At 37.8% G+C, this 14,001-nt stretch overlaps 3 protein-coding genes across 5 annotated transcripts; 2 read left to right on the top strand and 1 right to left on the bottom strand.

The window, feature by feature from the left end:
- The first annotated feature begins 4,013 nt into the window (after positions 1-4,013).
- On the top strand, positions 4,014-5,952 carry LOC111482981 (transcription factor SPEECHLESS-like). The gene is made up of 3 exons (XM_023129039.1): positions 4,014-4,486; positions 4,571-5,143; positions 5,698-5,952. The coding sequence occupies exons 1-3, from the start codon at positions 4,124-4,126 to the stop codon at positions 5,761-5,763; spliced, it is 1,002 nt and encodes a 333-aa protein (XP_022984807.1). The 5' UTR covers positions 4,014-4,123; the 3' UTR covers positions 5,764-5,952.
- A 242-nt stretch (positions 5,953-6,194) lies between these two features.
- Positions 6,195-9,742, bottom strand: LOC111482758 (probable WRKY transcription factor 53). Its single transcript, XM_023128688.1, has 5 exons — positions 9,539-9,742; positions 9,160-9,402; positions 7,449-8,118; positions 7,234-7,362; positions 6,195-7,166 (listed from the first exon to the last, which is right to left on the bottom strand). Exons 2-5 carry the CDS (start codon positions 9,230-9,232, stop codon positions 6,527-6,529), a joined length of 1,512 nt encoding a protein of 503 aa, XP_022984456.1. The 5' UTR covers positions 9,233-9,402; positions 9,539-9,742; the 3' UTR covers positions 6,195-6,526.
- On the top strand, positions 9,424-13,353 carry LOC111482757 (RNA polymerase sigma factor sigE, chloroplastic/mitochondrial-like). 3 transcript variants are annotated; one of them, XM_023128685.1, is made up of 7 exons: positions 9,424-9,552; positions 9,749-9,895; positions 10,155-10,848; positions 10,945-11,091; positions 11,415-11,651; positions 12,221-12,484; positions 12,857-13,353. In XM_023128685.1, exons 2-7 carry the CDS (start codon positions 9,882-9,884, stop codon positions 13,052-13,054), a joined length of 1,554 nt encoding a protein of 517 aa, XP_022984453.1. In that variant the 5' UTR covers positions 9,424-9,552; positions 9,749-9,881; the 3' UTR covers positions 13,055-13,353. The 3 variants fall into 3 exon arrangements, with proteins under 3 accessions (XP_022984453.1, XP_022984455.1, XP_022984454.1); XM_023128687.1 differs by lacking the exon at positions 9,749-9,895 and having other exon boundaries at positions 9,441-9,552; XM_023128686.1 differs by lacking the exon at positions 9,749-9,895 and having other exon boundaries at positions 9,469-9,552; positions 10,112-10,848.
- The last annotated feature ends 648 nt before the right edge of the window (positions 13,354-14,001 follow it).

The following is a 14,001-nucleotide window of genomic DNA, read 5'->3' as shown; positions in this document are numbered from 1 at the left end:
CAAAAACAAAAACCCATAAAGAAAAAAAATTACTCTTTTGTTTTTCTTTTTGTTTCTTTGTGTGTAACTTTGAAACCACTGAACACAGGCTTTCCATCATTGGAGATTCTTGTATGCATATAAAAGTCAACTTTTGATGCACTGTCAGATCTTGGTTACAGTGGGCGGTGGCTGAAATATTGGATTTAATTAAAAAGGAAGAGGGATTAAAAAGAAGTGAAAAAGGGTTATTGTTGAGAGAAGAAGATAGAAAGGTGGTAGGAGGCAAAAATAATAAAAAGAAGACATTCTTTTTTTGGGGGGGGTGGGGGGTGGGGCTAAGAGGTATAAACTCACCACTGCATTTTCCCAACCACCCAGAACCTGACGGGTCATTGCTCACTAAATGAACAAAAAGTAAACCCCTATTCAAAAAACTTTGTCTTTTACTTTCCAAAAGATCGTACCACACAAACACAAACCCAACAGGACATTGTATATTGTGTGTTACATTCATGTTTGTTGGGACACAAATTTTGAAGCCTTTCAATCAACACACAACCACTGCTCATCATGATGCATGTCGGTCTCTCTTTTTTCCTCCACCTTCCTCAAAAGTTTGTAACCGTCTAAGTTTACCGTTAGTAAATATTGTTCGCTTTAACTCGTTATGTATTGTTGTCATCCTCGCAATTTTAAAATACGTTTACTAAAAAGAGGTTTCTACACCCTTATAAGGAATAATTCGTTCTCCTCTTCAACCAATGTGGAATCTCACAATCCACTCCTTGAGGGTCAGTGTTCTTGTAGACACACTGCTCGGAGTTTGACTCTGATACCATTTGTAATAGCTCAAGCCTACCCTAATAGATATTGTCCCCTTTGATCCGTTACATATCGTCGTCAGTCTCACCGTTTTAAAATAGAGGTTTTCACACCTTTATAAATAATATTTCGCTCCTCTTACAAAAATCTTCCCATTTTACTGCGGCTTTCAAAAACCCTCTTTTGTCTTATTATGTAATATCTGAATGGAAGGGGGGTGAAATAAAAAATAACCATGTTCTTGCAAGGGAGTGGAGCTTTGAGATGCCACAGTAGGGCCTCTTGAATTTGTGAGAGAAAAAGAAACATGATGAACACCACAGACGGTACTGTTTCTAAGGGGGAGAGAGAGAGAGAGAAGAAAGGGCTAGAAAGTGGTAGGAAAATACTGTAAAAATTTACAACAACTCAAAGTTTGGTCCTACACCTTTAATCTACCAATTCACTGGGAGACCAACATTCTTAGCCTCTCTTGTTTAGAACATATTCATTTGGCTGATCTCTTCTGATTTGCAGCCTTTTGAATTAGTGAGCTTTCTGGGAGGATTTCGTTTTATGGGTTGCATGGGAAACTTAATCTTAAACACCCATACGGGAAAAATTAAGGGTTGAATAATAGATAAAATGAAGGACGGAAGGTGGAGGGACTGGCAGCTTCCAACGGTTACAGGACATGAATGGGGACAAGTCATCCAAAATGGGACATCGAAATCTAATATGTAATCAACATTGTGGGACCCAACTCCACGTCTGCCACATGGCCGATCATAGCCACACACAATTTCCGAGGTTGTCCAACATCTCTTCAAACCCTAAACAATCTACCTCAAACTTATCTGATTAGATCCCCACAGTCTAACTATTATCGAATTAATCAAATCAAATCCAAATGCTTCTTTGAAGATTAAGAACACAGAGTTCGAGCCATTCATGGAGGAGAAGAAAGAATAAGGTTTTGAGAGAGGAGGCGGAAGAAGAAGAAGAAGAAGAAGAAGAAGGATTGTGTAATTAATAGTGGGGGGAGAGTAATGTAAAGGTGATACATTTCGTGGGTGCGTATTGAATGAGGCATTCAGGTAAGGAAATGAGGAGAGAGGAGGGGAGTGATTGGGGATTGGGCCATGCAATTGAATATAATATTTAAGTATTGTTTTTAAATTTTGTCCCACATTCCACATCCTTAATGGTGCAGGGTGACATAAATGATGAAGGGACCTTATTGCTTGAATCTTAATGTAGCTTCATATGTTCATATATGTACAAATCTTTGTGTCTATTTATTATGCCTTTATAAAGCCTATCATACATACGCTGTGAATGCCCTGATCAATTCTATTCTTTACAAACATCCCTTTTAATATTCTAATTAAACTCATATTGCTTCTAGGGTCGTGTAGGGTTTAGGGAGAGAGGAAAAGTGTTTAAAAGGAAAGAGGAAGCAGGCAATTACTTCTCTCCCCCATTTGTGACCGAGTGTGGGGTGCTGTGGCAGCTCTGTGTGGCCACCCACCCCCACAGCAGAGTAAAAAAGGGAAGGGGAGGGAGATTAATTAATTAACTAGTTATAATGTATGATTCCATGAAGGAATGATGTATTATGTAGTGTAATGATATTAAATGGGGGAGGGAGAAGTAAATGAGAATGGCAGGGGGAGGGGAGAGAAGAGAAGAGAAGAGGAAATGTGATGCGGATGGGTGTGGGCAGAAATGTGCAAGTTGTGTTAGTTTTGTTACAAATATTGAATACCATATTACTTACGTCGCTTTCCTCTTTATGTCGATGTGTTGTGAATTTCTGAACCTCTTTCAATGTCCACACACACGCCATCTCCGTGCTTCCTCTCAATATCCTCACACCTCACTCCTCACTCTCTTATTATATCATCTTTTTTGCTAAATCCTTCTGCTACTAAATATCTGCTGCATGCATGGGTTCCTGTTATCATAAACCATCCTGCTTTTATTTCCAACCTCATAAACTAAGCTTACAATCATTCTAATGCCTCATGTGTTCATTCATTTTATCACTCTTAAACAAACCCCATTGATGGACGCTTGTTATTCCTTTTCTATCTCTCACAATCGTCGTCAGTCTCACGGTTTAGAAGAGGTTTCCACACCTTTATAAAGAATGTTTCGTTCTCTTCTCTAACCGATGTGAGATCTCATAATCCAAACGCGTTTATTAGAGAGAGGTTTCCACACCCTTATAAGAAAATGTTTCGTTTCCACACCCTCTCCGATGTGTGATTTCACAATCCATTCCATTGGGGCCAGCGTCCTCACTAGCACATCGCCTAGTATCTGACTATAATACCATTTGTAGCAGCTCAAATCTACCACTAATGGATATTGTCTGCTTTAGCCCGTTACGTAGCACCGTCAACCTCACAATTTTAAAACGTGTCCGATAGGAATAGGTTTCTACATCTTTTATAAAAAATGTTTCTTTCATGGAATCTCTTACTCTATGTATGTATATAAATGGAATGGAATTTAATGGGCTGCACAAGAATGGAAGGGTGATAGATATAGAAGGGAGATGAGATAATGGGAGAGAGAGAACAAAAAGTAGAGGGGGTTAATGTGAAAGCAAAAATTAACGAGTTTAATGCTGTGCATTCATAGACAAATTAAGACATGGGAATGTTCTGATTGCTATGTATAGATTTGAGCACCAAAAATGAGTTCCTAAACATGACTTGCTTCTATTGTACTCAACATTAAGATCTTCATATGCCCAATCCGACACAGAAAGGATTCAAATCAGTCTGCTTTATTATTATTATTAACATAAGCAAAACACATAAAGTTGTGGGCTTTAACATCTGATCATTAGGGAATCATGAGAAATGGAGTCTGAGCTCTGTCTGGGTGTGTAGTACAAACATGGTACCAGACAATTAAGCTTTGAGAGACGGGAAGTGAAAGCCAAGCTACAGTTTCCAAGGAGAGATAATGAAACAACCAAATTTGTCAAACAATCTATTTTACTCAAACCATTTCAATTCCATGTTTATAAGAACCAACCCTTTTAATATGATTTCAATTCCATCTTTCTTCTTGGCCCGTCTGATCCTCACTTATCCAACGGTTAGCATTTCAAGAGGGCTACAATATGTTGATGGTGATAGTTTAGTCCCTTTCATATTCTCCCCTTCCTCTTATTTACTTCCCCTTAGGCACCCTCTCTTGATCTTGACAATATATTTTTTCCTCCATTTTCCTCTATCTATCTGGGTCCTTTTCTTTCCCTTTTTCAACACAAAAGCTCCAAACTTTGTGTTTCTTTAGCCCAACAGAACAAAAGGGTACCACGATGGTTGATAATTTAGCTGATTTTTTCCAACAAAATGAAGAATTTGTCGACCATACCACAAACCCCCAGTTGGAAGGAGGATATGACCTCTTCAGCATCTTTGATACTTTGGAGAATGTTGCAGAATTCAGTATGATCGAGGACGACACCGAGCTTGAGACTTCCCCTAAAACCAAGCGCTTGAAAGTGACGGCAGCGACGTCTCCGACCACCGCTATGGCTGGTGTCTCTTCCTCAGAGGATGCAAACCCTGACGGAGCACAAAGAATGTCTCACATCACGGTAGAGCGCAACCGTAGGAAGCAAATGAACGAGCACTTGTCGGTGTTGAGATCGCTCATGCCTTGTTTCTATGTCAAGAAAGTATGTTGAAATTTTTTGAGAATATGATTTCATTTCAGGGTTTTGTGTTGAATAACATTATATTGTTGTTGAATGTGGTTTTAGGGAGATCAAGCTTCAATAATTGGAGGGGTGGTGGAATACATCAAAGAGTTGCAACAAGTTCTTCAATCACTAGAGGCCAAAAAGCAAAGGAAAGTGTATAGTGAAGTGTTGAGCCCTAGGGTTGTTGTTTCAAGTCCAAGGCCTTTCCCAATGAGTCCAAGAAAGCCACCACCACTAAGTCCTCGCCTTAACTTGCCAATTAGTCCAAGAACCCCACAACCCACTAGCCCTTACAGCAAGCCTCCAAGGTTGCAACAGCCTCCCACCACCGATATGGCTAATAACAACAACAGCACAGGCGAGCCATCGCCCTGTAATTCATCTTCCACCACAAATTCCTCCATTGACAATGGTAACAATGGTAACAATGATCTTGTGGCGAATTCAAAATCCGGCATAGCTGAGGTTGAGGTGAAGTTTACAGGTCCAAATGTGGTTTTGAAGACAGTTTCTGCACCGATCCCTGGACAAGCTGTGAAGATCATTGCTGCCCTTGAACAACTCTCACTTGAAATTCTCCATGTCAAGATCACCACCGTTGATGATACCATGTTTAACTCTTTTACAATTAAGGTACACAATCTTTTTTTATTTGATTTTTTCAAAACTAAGTTTATAAACACAATTTCAAAACCAAACAAAAGATGTTTTAATTATCAAAGGGGAGTGAAGTTACTAGCTTTCACTACTCTTTGGCCTCGTTTTCCGTGCAGCTTTCCTTTTTTTTTTTTTTTTTTTTTTTAAATTCTTGTTTTATGAGAATCATTTCGTAACTCATTAAGGGTTTTGGGTTTAAGAGAATTGAAGTCATCAATTTGAGAAAGATTTCATCTGGGGTTTTCTTCTCTTAAAAAAAAAAAAAGAATTTCATTGAAATGATATGTGGGTTGTGTTTCGTTTTGTGTATTTTGAGCACAAGCACCAAAGCACTCCATTGTTTGCCATGTTGAAGGTTCGTTTAAGCTCACAGATGGCTTCCATGCATGAACAAAAAATGGCTCGAATTGCCGTGCTGAAATGATACCCATTTTTGCATGTTCAGAGGAGAAAAATCCCAGCTTTATACGCAAATTTGCATCTTTTTTCGTTTTATCTTCACTGAGGGATTGTTTATTTTACTTTTATAGATCGGAATTGAATGCCAACTTAGTGCAGAGGAACTGGCTCACCAAATTCAGCAAACATTCTGCTAATTGAAGTCCAGAATTGGAGGAGGAGGAGGAGTTTTGGTTACTTAATTGTGTCTGCACAAAGGGAATCCTCTTAACAAATTAATGTAACTCTCTTTCTTCAATTCTTTTTTCAACCAAAATTCCTCTTTTCATTTATGTAATAGATAGACGCAATCTCATCCCTCTCATCATCAAAAACTACTAAAAACTCCTAAGCTTCTTTTCTAATCATATTCACTATATTAACATTATCACTGCATCTTTTGTTTATTTATTTATTGTTATATAGTTTTCAATCAGTGATTGGGGAGCACAGAGCATTAACATAAAGCTGAATCTATAAGCTATATGTATATATCTATATATATATATATATATATATATATATATATATATATATATATATATATATAGCTTCTGTGTTTCTGTGAAACAATTTAATTTTCCCCCAATCTAGTGAAAAAGGGTGGGCCTTTATACATTAAAAATAATTATAAAAAAAAAAAGTAAATTCTAGAAAGAAAAAAGAATAATCCCTAAAGCTTTGGGCCCAATGATTTGGTGGGCTTCCTCCTTGTTATGGCCCAAACATAATGGGCTTAGGGCTCATCACTGTATTGTTGTATACAAGTCTGTTGGGCCTTCATGACCTCACCCCCAAAAGAAATTATAAGGAAAAAAAAAAAAATCCGTACTTGGAATGAAGTTACTAAAATATTCTCAAAACAAAACAAACTATCAAAAGTTGTAAAAATAATAACTTGTAAGATCAAAGGAAGGAGATTTAGGAGAAGAAATTTGTGTTGTGGAATGTGAAAGTTGGCTCCATTTGAAGCTCGCCGAATGGGAAGTCTAAGCCAGGAGTTGCAGAGTTTGAAGCTGAAGTTGGTGAGGAAAAAATCTCAGAAAACTCGGATTTGTTTGGCTGCAAATCCAACTTCTGATGATGCCCAATAAATCCTTCACTCAACCCACTTGAGGATGCAGAGAAATAGCTCAACCCAGATCCAGATGTTGGGGGGGACAAAAATGGAGGAGGAGAGAACTTGGAAAAGTTGACGTTGGCTCTCAATGTCGACCCGGACTCGACACGGTCTGCCTCATAATTTGACGTGGGATCATAGTTAAAAGGATGGAATAATGTTGGATCATGAGTTTTGTCAAGGTTTTCAGTTATGACTCTTAAGGATGGCCAGGAGCTCAAGAGAGCATCAGGCGATGTTTGTTGGTTTTGGACCCTTTGATCAGGTAGTAGAGGGTGGTTTTGTTGCTGAAACTCTGTGCTTGCAGATGGAATAACTTGGGTGCAACTATGGGTTCCTCGGTACGTGATCTCGAAGACGTTTGGATCGTGATCAGACTGTTGAACTTGTTTGGTTGCAAGACAACCTTGGAGGTTCCTGTGTGTGCATCTGTAATACCCTCTGCATGTTTACAACAGACAATATAAGTATATAAAACATAAAGGGATCACCAAAATTGTAGTTTTACCTGGGAAGTTTGGCACCAAGAATTCCTTTTTGACCATATTTCCTCCAGCAAAAGCCATCATCAAGAGACCCTTCAAGGGCCATCCCTGGACTAACTTGGAATTTCTGTGTCCAAGTTGGAAGAATGTTCCTGCAATTACATCCAAAACTGTAATTTACCAATAGTTTTAATCAGAAATAAGCTTTTTCTTTATGTTTTGGGTCAAAATCAGTTACCTCGTGCGGGAAGAAGCATTGGTATGATCATGGTCCTTGAATTCACGGTCAGAGTCTTCACTCCTTGGGCTTCCATTGAGAGAGGAAGGAGATTCAGATATTTGGATTCCATTAGAGCTGAGCAATGACAATGCCTTTTCATATGAAGATAAGATCTTTTGAACTAATAGTTCACTGCCATCATTCGAAACTGAAGAAGAAGAAGAAGAAGCAGCAGCAGCCATGGAAGATGATGATGGCCTCACATTGAGATGAATTTGGAGTTGCTTTGCTAATTCCTTCCCTTTAAGCAGCTCCTTTTTCAGCTTCTTCTTTTGGTCCCATTCCCCAAAACTGTCCATGATTAAAGTCCTGAAATTCGGAGAACAAGACAACAAAACAAAACAAAACAAAACAAAACAAAACTTGGGATTTAAGGCTGAAACCAAACAGGATTGTGTCAGAAAGCAAAGACATGAAGTGGGTGGTGAAGTTTGATGGAGGAGGAAGGGAATGGTGTGGGTATTTATGAAGAGGGCTGAGAAACTTTTTTGAAACCAAAGAAAAGAAGGGGAATAGTTTTTGAAGAAGGAGAAGGGTCCAGTCTTCGGTCGTCGATACATTGCTTGGAAATTGATTTCAGAGATCATCTCCGATTCTTGACCAATTCCACTTTCTTCTAAAACACACCCTAAATTGAAACATAAAAAACACAATTATTTCCAATTTTGATCCAAACACAATCAAATAACGTGCAGATGTGGACCAATTCAAATGCAAATAATTGGAAGGTAAAAGGAAATCTTGAAAAATAAGGGGAAACAACACAAATACTATGAAATTGTAGAGTCAACCAGTTGACTTTTGGTTGTTTTTATTTTCTTAGCCGTGTGGAGACCATTCTAACATTCTTTTTATTATTATAGTCTCTCTACCCTTTTTCTTTCTTTATTCTTTTGATCCCTAATTAGAACAATAATCATTTTATACAAAGTTATTATGGTGTGTATTTGAAGAAAAACAGTTATTGTGTGACATCCCAATCGGTTGGAGAGGGAATCGAAATATTCCTTATAAGTGTGTGGAAATCTCTCTCTAGTAGACGCTTCTTAGTAGACATGTTTTATAACCGTGAGACTGACAACTGTACGTAACAGGTCAAAACAGACCATATTAACTAGCGATGGGTTTGGGGGACAACAAATTCAACAAAAGGAGCAAAAGGGTTCATTCTAGAAGGTATATGGACCCATATGAATGTTTTGAAAGTTTAAGATATAAAATGGACATGAATGAATGCACATGACCAAAGTGAACGTTTTGAAAAGTAAAGGAATCATATGACCAAAAAAAATAAAACTGAAGGTACAAATACCAAATTGTGATTTAAATCTCTTTTTATACCCAAGAAAAATTCAAAGCAACCAAAAATGATATGAAAATACTGAGGAATTAGTTGACAATCATTAAGATATATGAACCTCCTAAACATAGACCCTAACACTTTCATAACAACCATGAAGGCTCTAAGGAAAAGCTATTGCATTCAAATGACCTTATAGTAAACGGTATATGACTAACATATAAAATAAGTCGTTCTTATCTCAACATGATCTATCAGAAAATTTCAATTGGATTGGGAATCCCCATTATCAATTTTTTTAAAAGAAAAATAAAAGAGATAATTGTATGGTTGGCTTTTTAAGCACCGTGTAGAGCTAGGAACCAGTACCAAAGTTGGGTCCCATGAAGGTTGATGCTCCAAACCCAACTAGAACCACATGTCTGTCACTTGCATCATCCATTAACTTCACATAAAATATCTTCTCCTCCACTCCTCGCCTGCCACGTAATATTCACCCTCCCTCTCATAGTCGCCACGTCACCCTCACAATTTTAGTCCACTACCCTTTGCCTACGTTGCTGCTTTCTTCACCGTTGATTGACCACAAACCCCCCTCATCACCGTCCATTTCTGTCAATTACAAAGTGAGATTGTTTGTGGACACCAAAATTCATGTATTTAGGAGGAGACTGTCATTTTAAGGTTGTTCTCTCTAATCCTGGGAAATCAGGAGGAAAAATTGAAGAAGAAAAAACCTGTGCTTTACCTTGATCTTTGAAGGTTTGTGTTTCTCAACTTGGTTTTCATTTTCTGTTTGTTTGATCAAGGATGCTGCTGTAGTTGAATCTTCTGTTTATTTTACTGAGGAAATTCTAGAGAATCTTGCTCGTTGGGGGAAAATCAGATAACTCCTTGAACTTGAGCTTTTAGGTGCAAATGGTTGAACTTTTTGTGTGTTTATGACATTTTCTTTCAGAATAGGATGTCCCACAGTAGACCCACCGGAAAAAACAAGTAAAGTTCCAAGCTTTGTAGTCCCAGTTCGTTCAGACAGTAAAGAAGATGAAGTTACGGGCAGAAAGGACTTCTTGAAGTTACTTTTAAGGAAAATGGTGTTAGCTATGTACTAAACTAGAAAACTGGTGTTTATTTGAGCTGCGATGTCTATTGCTACATGTGCATCAAAATGGATGTCTTCTATGGTTTTTGCTAATGACTTGTTTCGTGAATTGCCCATGAGGGAAATTTCAGTCCTTTCTCTTGTGAATACTTTTGGCTAATGCATTGTTTCAAATCTAGGATTTGAGTGATAGGAGTTGGCAGTTACAATTTATTGCAGGTTGCTGGAGCTTCCATATTGATTTCGTTTTCTCTTTTTGAAGGCTACTTGGTATGGGAGTTGTGACCGTTTCAAGCTCGGCAGCACGAACTCCTTTTCGGCTAGGTGGAAAATTTTCCAATAACATTTCTGCATCGAAAAGACCATCGATTGTCGCTTTTAAAGTAGATAAGCACACGAACGCTACTTTGGTCTCACCTCACGAACAAGTAACCCTGCCTGTGGAGAGTAATAACAGAAACCAGAAAAGAACAGGCAAAACTAGCAAATCTTTAAAGAGAGTTAAAGCTGTCTTGATCGATGAAGCTACACCCTGTACTTCGGATGTGGATTACAATGAGGCTGCTGCTAAACTTGAAAACATTTTCAAGCTTAGCCCTGTGACAGAGGATACTGATATGGAAAATGAAGATGGCAGACCGAAAAGAGTACAACAAAGGAGGAAAAAGTTAGGCAAGAGACCATGTGATGGTGTAGTCAGGAACCAGACTAAGAGGATTAAGCGACTCGATCTCGACAGGAGGATAGCATTGAAAAGTAACAAGGAAGGAAAATCAGCTCCTTCATTAAGTATACAAAAAGATACCAAAAGTGAAGCTGATGAGATTGATGATCTTGTAAGAAACTACTCTGCTTCTACTGATTTGGTTAGTTTAGACTGGAAAAAGATGAAGATTCCTCCAGTTCTTCCTTCATCAGAGCATACCCGTTTGTTCAAGTTGGTTCAACCAATGAAGGTGAGGCTTAAGAATTCTGGTGCTGGAAACTGATTTGAATGGAAGTTTGAATAAAAGTGATTTTGTTGACTGCCAAATAATGTTTTCCTCTATTAGGCACTTATTCAAGCACAAGAAGAACTGCAGAAAGGGTTGGGAAGAGAACCAACTGAAGGAGAATTGGCCAATGCGACAAATATGAATGTAATTCAAGTAAGGAGACAGTTGGAGGTTGGTCGTGCTGCCCGAAACAAACTCATCAAGGTAAGAGACACTTCCTTCCACGATTAAAGCAGTATTCCTTCAGGCTTCCATGATACCACGACCGCCTTCAAAGGCCTTTGCTTTCTCCATAATAATTTACTCAGTTCTCATCCATCAGCCATGGAGTTTATCAACGTACAAGTTTATATGATTGATATGTTTGTCATATTCCGTTCAATCAAAATGTTAAGGTTCCTTTCCTAGGGTACATACTGATCTTCCAATAACATATTGGAGTGCAGACAGATTGAATGTAGTTGTAATCAACTCATGATATAATGCACTAGGATAGAACTAATGGTTAGGTCCTACATCTGTTGCAGCATAATCTCCGCCTTGTATTGTTTGTGATCAACAAATACTTTGAAGATTTTGCAAGTGGCCCAAAATTTCAAGACCTTTGTCAAGCAGGAGTCAAGGGACTCATTACAGCGATTGATCGCTTTGAGCCTAAGAGAAGATTCCGCCTATCAACTTATGCTTTATTTTGGATAAGGCATGCTATTATTCGGTCAATGACTCTCTCAAGCTTCACACGTGTCTCATTTGGACTCGACTCGGTTAGTGCTTATAGTACTTCGCCTTTTCCATTCCTTTTTTTCTTTTATCATGGCAATGAACTACTTGCGTTCCTTAATCATCATTCTACTTTCCTTCATGACATCATATTACTGTTGCTAAATGTAAAACAACCAAAGAAGTTGGTACCTTAAATAGAGAAGAAACAAAGAAAAATAGAATAAGGGAATATTTAACCTTTGAAGGAAAACTAAAATGTTATATTGAGAGTTTGATCTCGAGAGTCTCCAAGAAATAATTTCATAAGAAACAATATAAGATAGATTCTAGCCACCGTCAGAAGGGGAAGGAAGGTTCTCTCTCCATAGTTGTAGTTCAAAGAAAAAAGAAGCTATGAATTTCGATTGAATGAAATAGAGAAGAAAGTCGCTCTAGAGTAGGGAAGCAAGTTGTACAATAAATCATCTAGCTCCCATTTGTGGTAGACAGCAATTAAAAAGCTGAATTGAATCTGTTCACTTTGTTATGTTTTGAATCTAAATCATCGTCTAAATGGTTCTTGCTGCACATGAAGGCATGGGTTATTGAGACTGAACCTTTTCTTATGCAGGTAAGAGTTGAAATTCAAAGAGCTAAACTTGAGTTATTATGTGAGCTTCATAGATTGCCAACAGAGGAAGAGGTAATCGCAAAAGTTGGCATCTCACCTGAGAGGTACCTAGAAGTAATGAGGGCTACAAAACCAGTTTACTCTCTCCATTCTAGGCACTCAACTACATCAGAAGAGTTTATCAGTGGGATCGCTGATGTAGAAGGTACTGGAGGCGACAACCGGAGGCAATCAGCTCTTCTGAGGCTTGCTCTTGACGATGTGGTAATTTTTCCCCCTTTAAACCACTAATTTAACTTGTGAAATATATTTGGTAAAATGTCTTCACATCATGAATTCAAGGTGAAAGACATCTTGGCTACATCTGCTATGCTTGTTTAAAATGCAACTGACTTGCACTGCACTAACTTATTCTTCCCAAATCGATGTAAAAGTAGTCTGTTGTACTGACATGGACCTCCCCTTTTGGTAGATTTCTTAGGCATTCCTGACTTGAGATTGCTTTTAACTCAAATTGTTGATCATATCAGTAGATATGACCCGTTTAATCTGCTGCATTTTTCATGGGATGCCTTGAAATCCCCTATATTGCTGATATTTTGATAATATATTCCTAAATTTAAAATTTTCTTCCAGCTTGATTCTCTTAAGCCGAAAGAGAGCTTGGTGATCCGACAAAGATACGGTCTTGATGGCAAAGGAAACCGAACATTAGGTGAGATAGCCGGAAATCTAAATATTTCAAGGGAAATGGTTCGAAAGCATGAAGTGAAAGCTCTCATGAAGCTCAAGCATCCTGCAAGAGTGGATTACCTTCGTCGGTATTTAATCTGAACTGATGAGAACATCAAGCTTTGTTTCAATGATCTTGTACTCCGGCTTATCTCCTATCGCCAAAACATCTCAAGGGGCAAGAGATTTGTACCATATATTTGTAACTACTTGAACATAGAAACCTCACCCCATATGATTCTTATTTTTAAGGACATACAATTGGCAGCTCTGCAACTTTCTTTGTAGGAAGAAGGCAGTTTTATAGGAGAAGAACAGCAACTAAAAGACAGGAATGGTTATACCCCCTCTTGTATACATACTATGTGATATAAATAGATAATACTGTTTATAAATTTCAACCTTTGACTGTTTAGCAAGTTTTTTTTTTTTTTTTTTTTTTTTTCTACAAAGAGGATTCAAAGGAAGAAAAACAGAATTAGTGGTTTTCAGTTTAATTTCTCCTTATCTCAAGAGGAAGAAACTTCTTCAGGAATCAGTATGAACTGGAGAGAGTGGTCGCAACTTTTTTCTTTTGAGAGATTTCGTAGGTGTATTCAATATGCAGACATCCCAATTTCATAGATTTTCCTTTATCAGTCCTTTCTTAGAGGAAATGATCCAATCATAGATAGATCTAGAAGTTCAACCATTCTATAGTCATATTTGAAATGGCAGAGAGACTAGTATGATAAAGAAAAATATATACATATAACAGAATTCCTCAGGTATTAGTTACACTATGTTAGACATATTTGAATAATTTTTAAATATTTCCCAAGAATTCAGTGGTTTCTAAATTTGAAGACATCATCATAATTAACGAAATAGGATTTGGGTGTTAAAGAATAGACTTCATGGAGTAGCTTGATATTGTCTGTTACATGTCATGAGTTAGATTTATGTTCAAATATATACGTACAAGGCCTTATAAATGAAATTAATGTTCAAAACTATATGTGAGAGTGTGTTGAGGACACATGAAAATATTAAATTTACAACCTAACACG

The sequence above is a fragment of the Cucurbita maxima genome, unplaced genomic scaffold (genome assembly GCF_002738345.1).
Source record: "Cucurbita maxima cultivar Rimu unplaced genomic scaffold, Cmax_1.0 Cma_Scf00008, whole genome shotgun sequence".
In the NCBI taxonomy this organism is placed as follows: domain Eukaryota; kingdom Viridiplantae; phylum Streptophyta; class Magnoliopsida; order Cucurbitales; family Cucurbitaceae; genus Cucurbita; species Cucurbita maxima.
The sequence above is the reverse complement of the archived record's forward strand: the minus strand, read 5'-3'. Positions and strand labels throughout refer to the sequence as shown.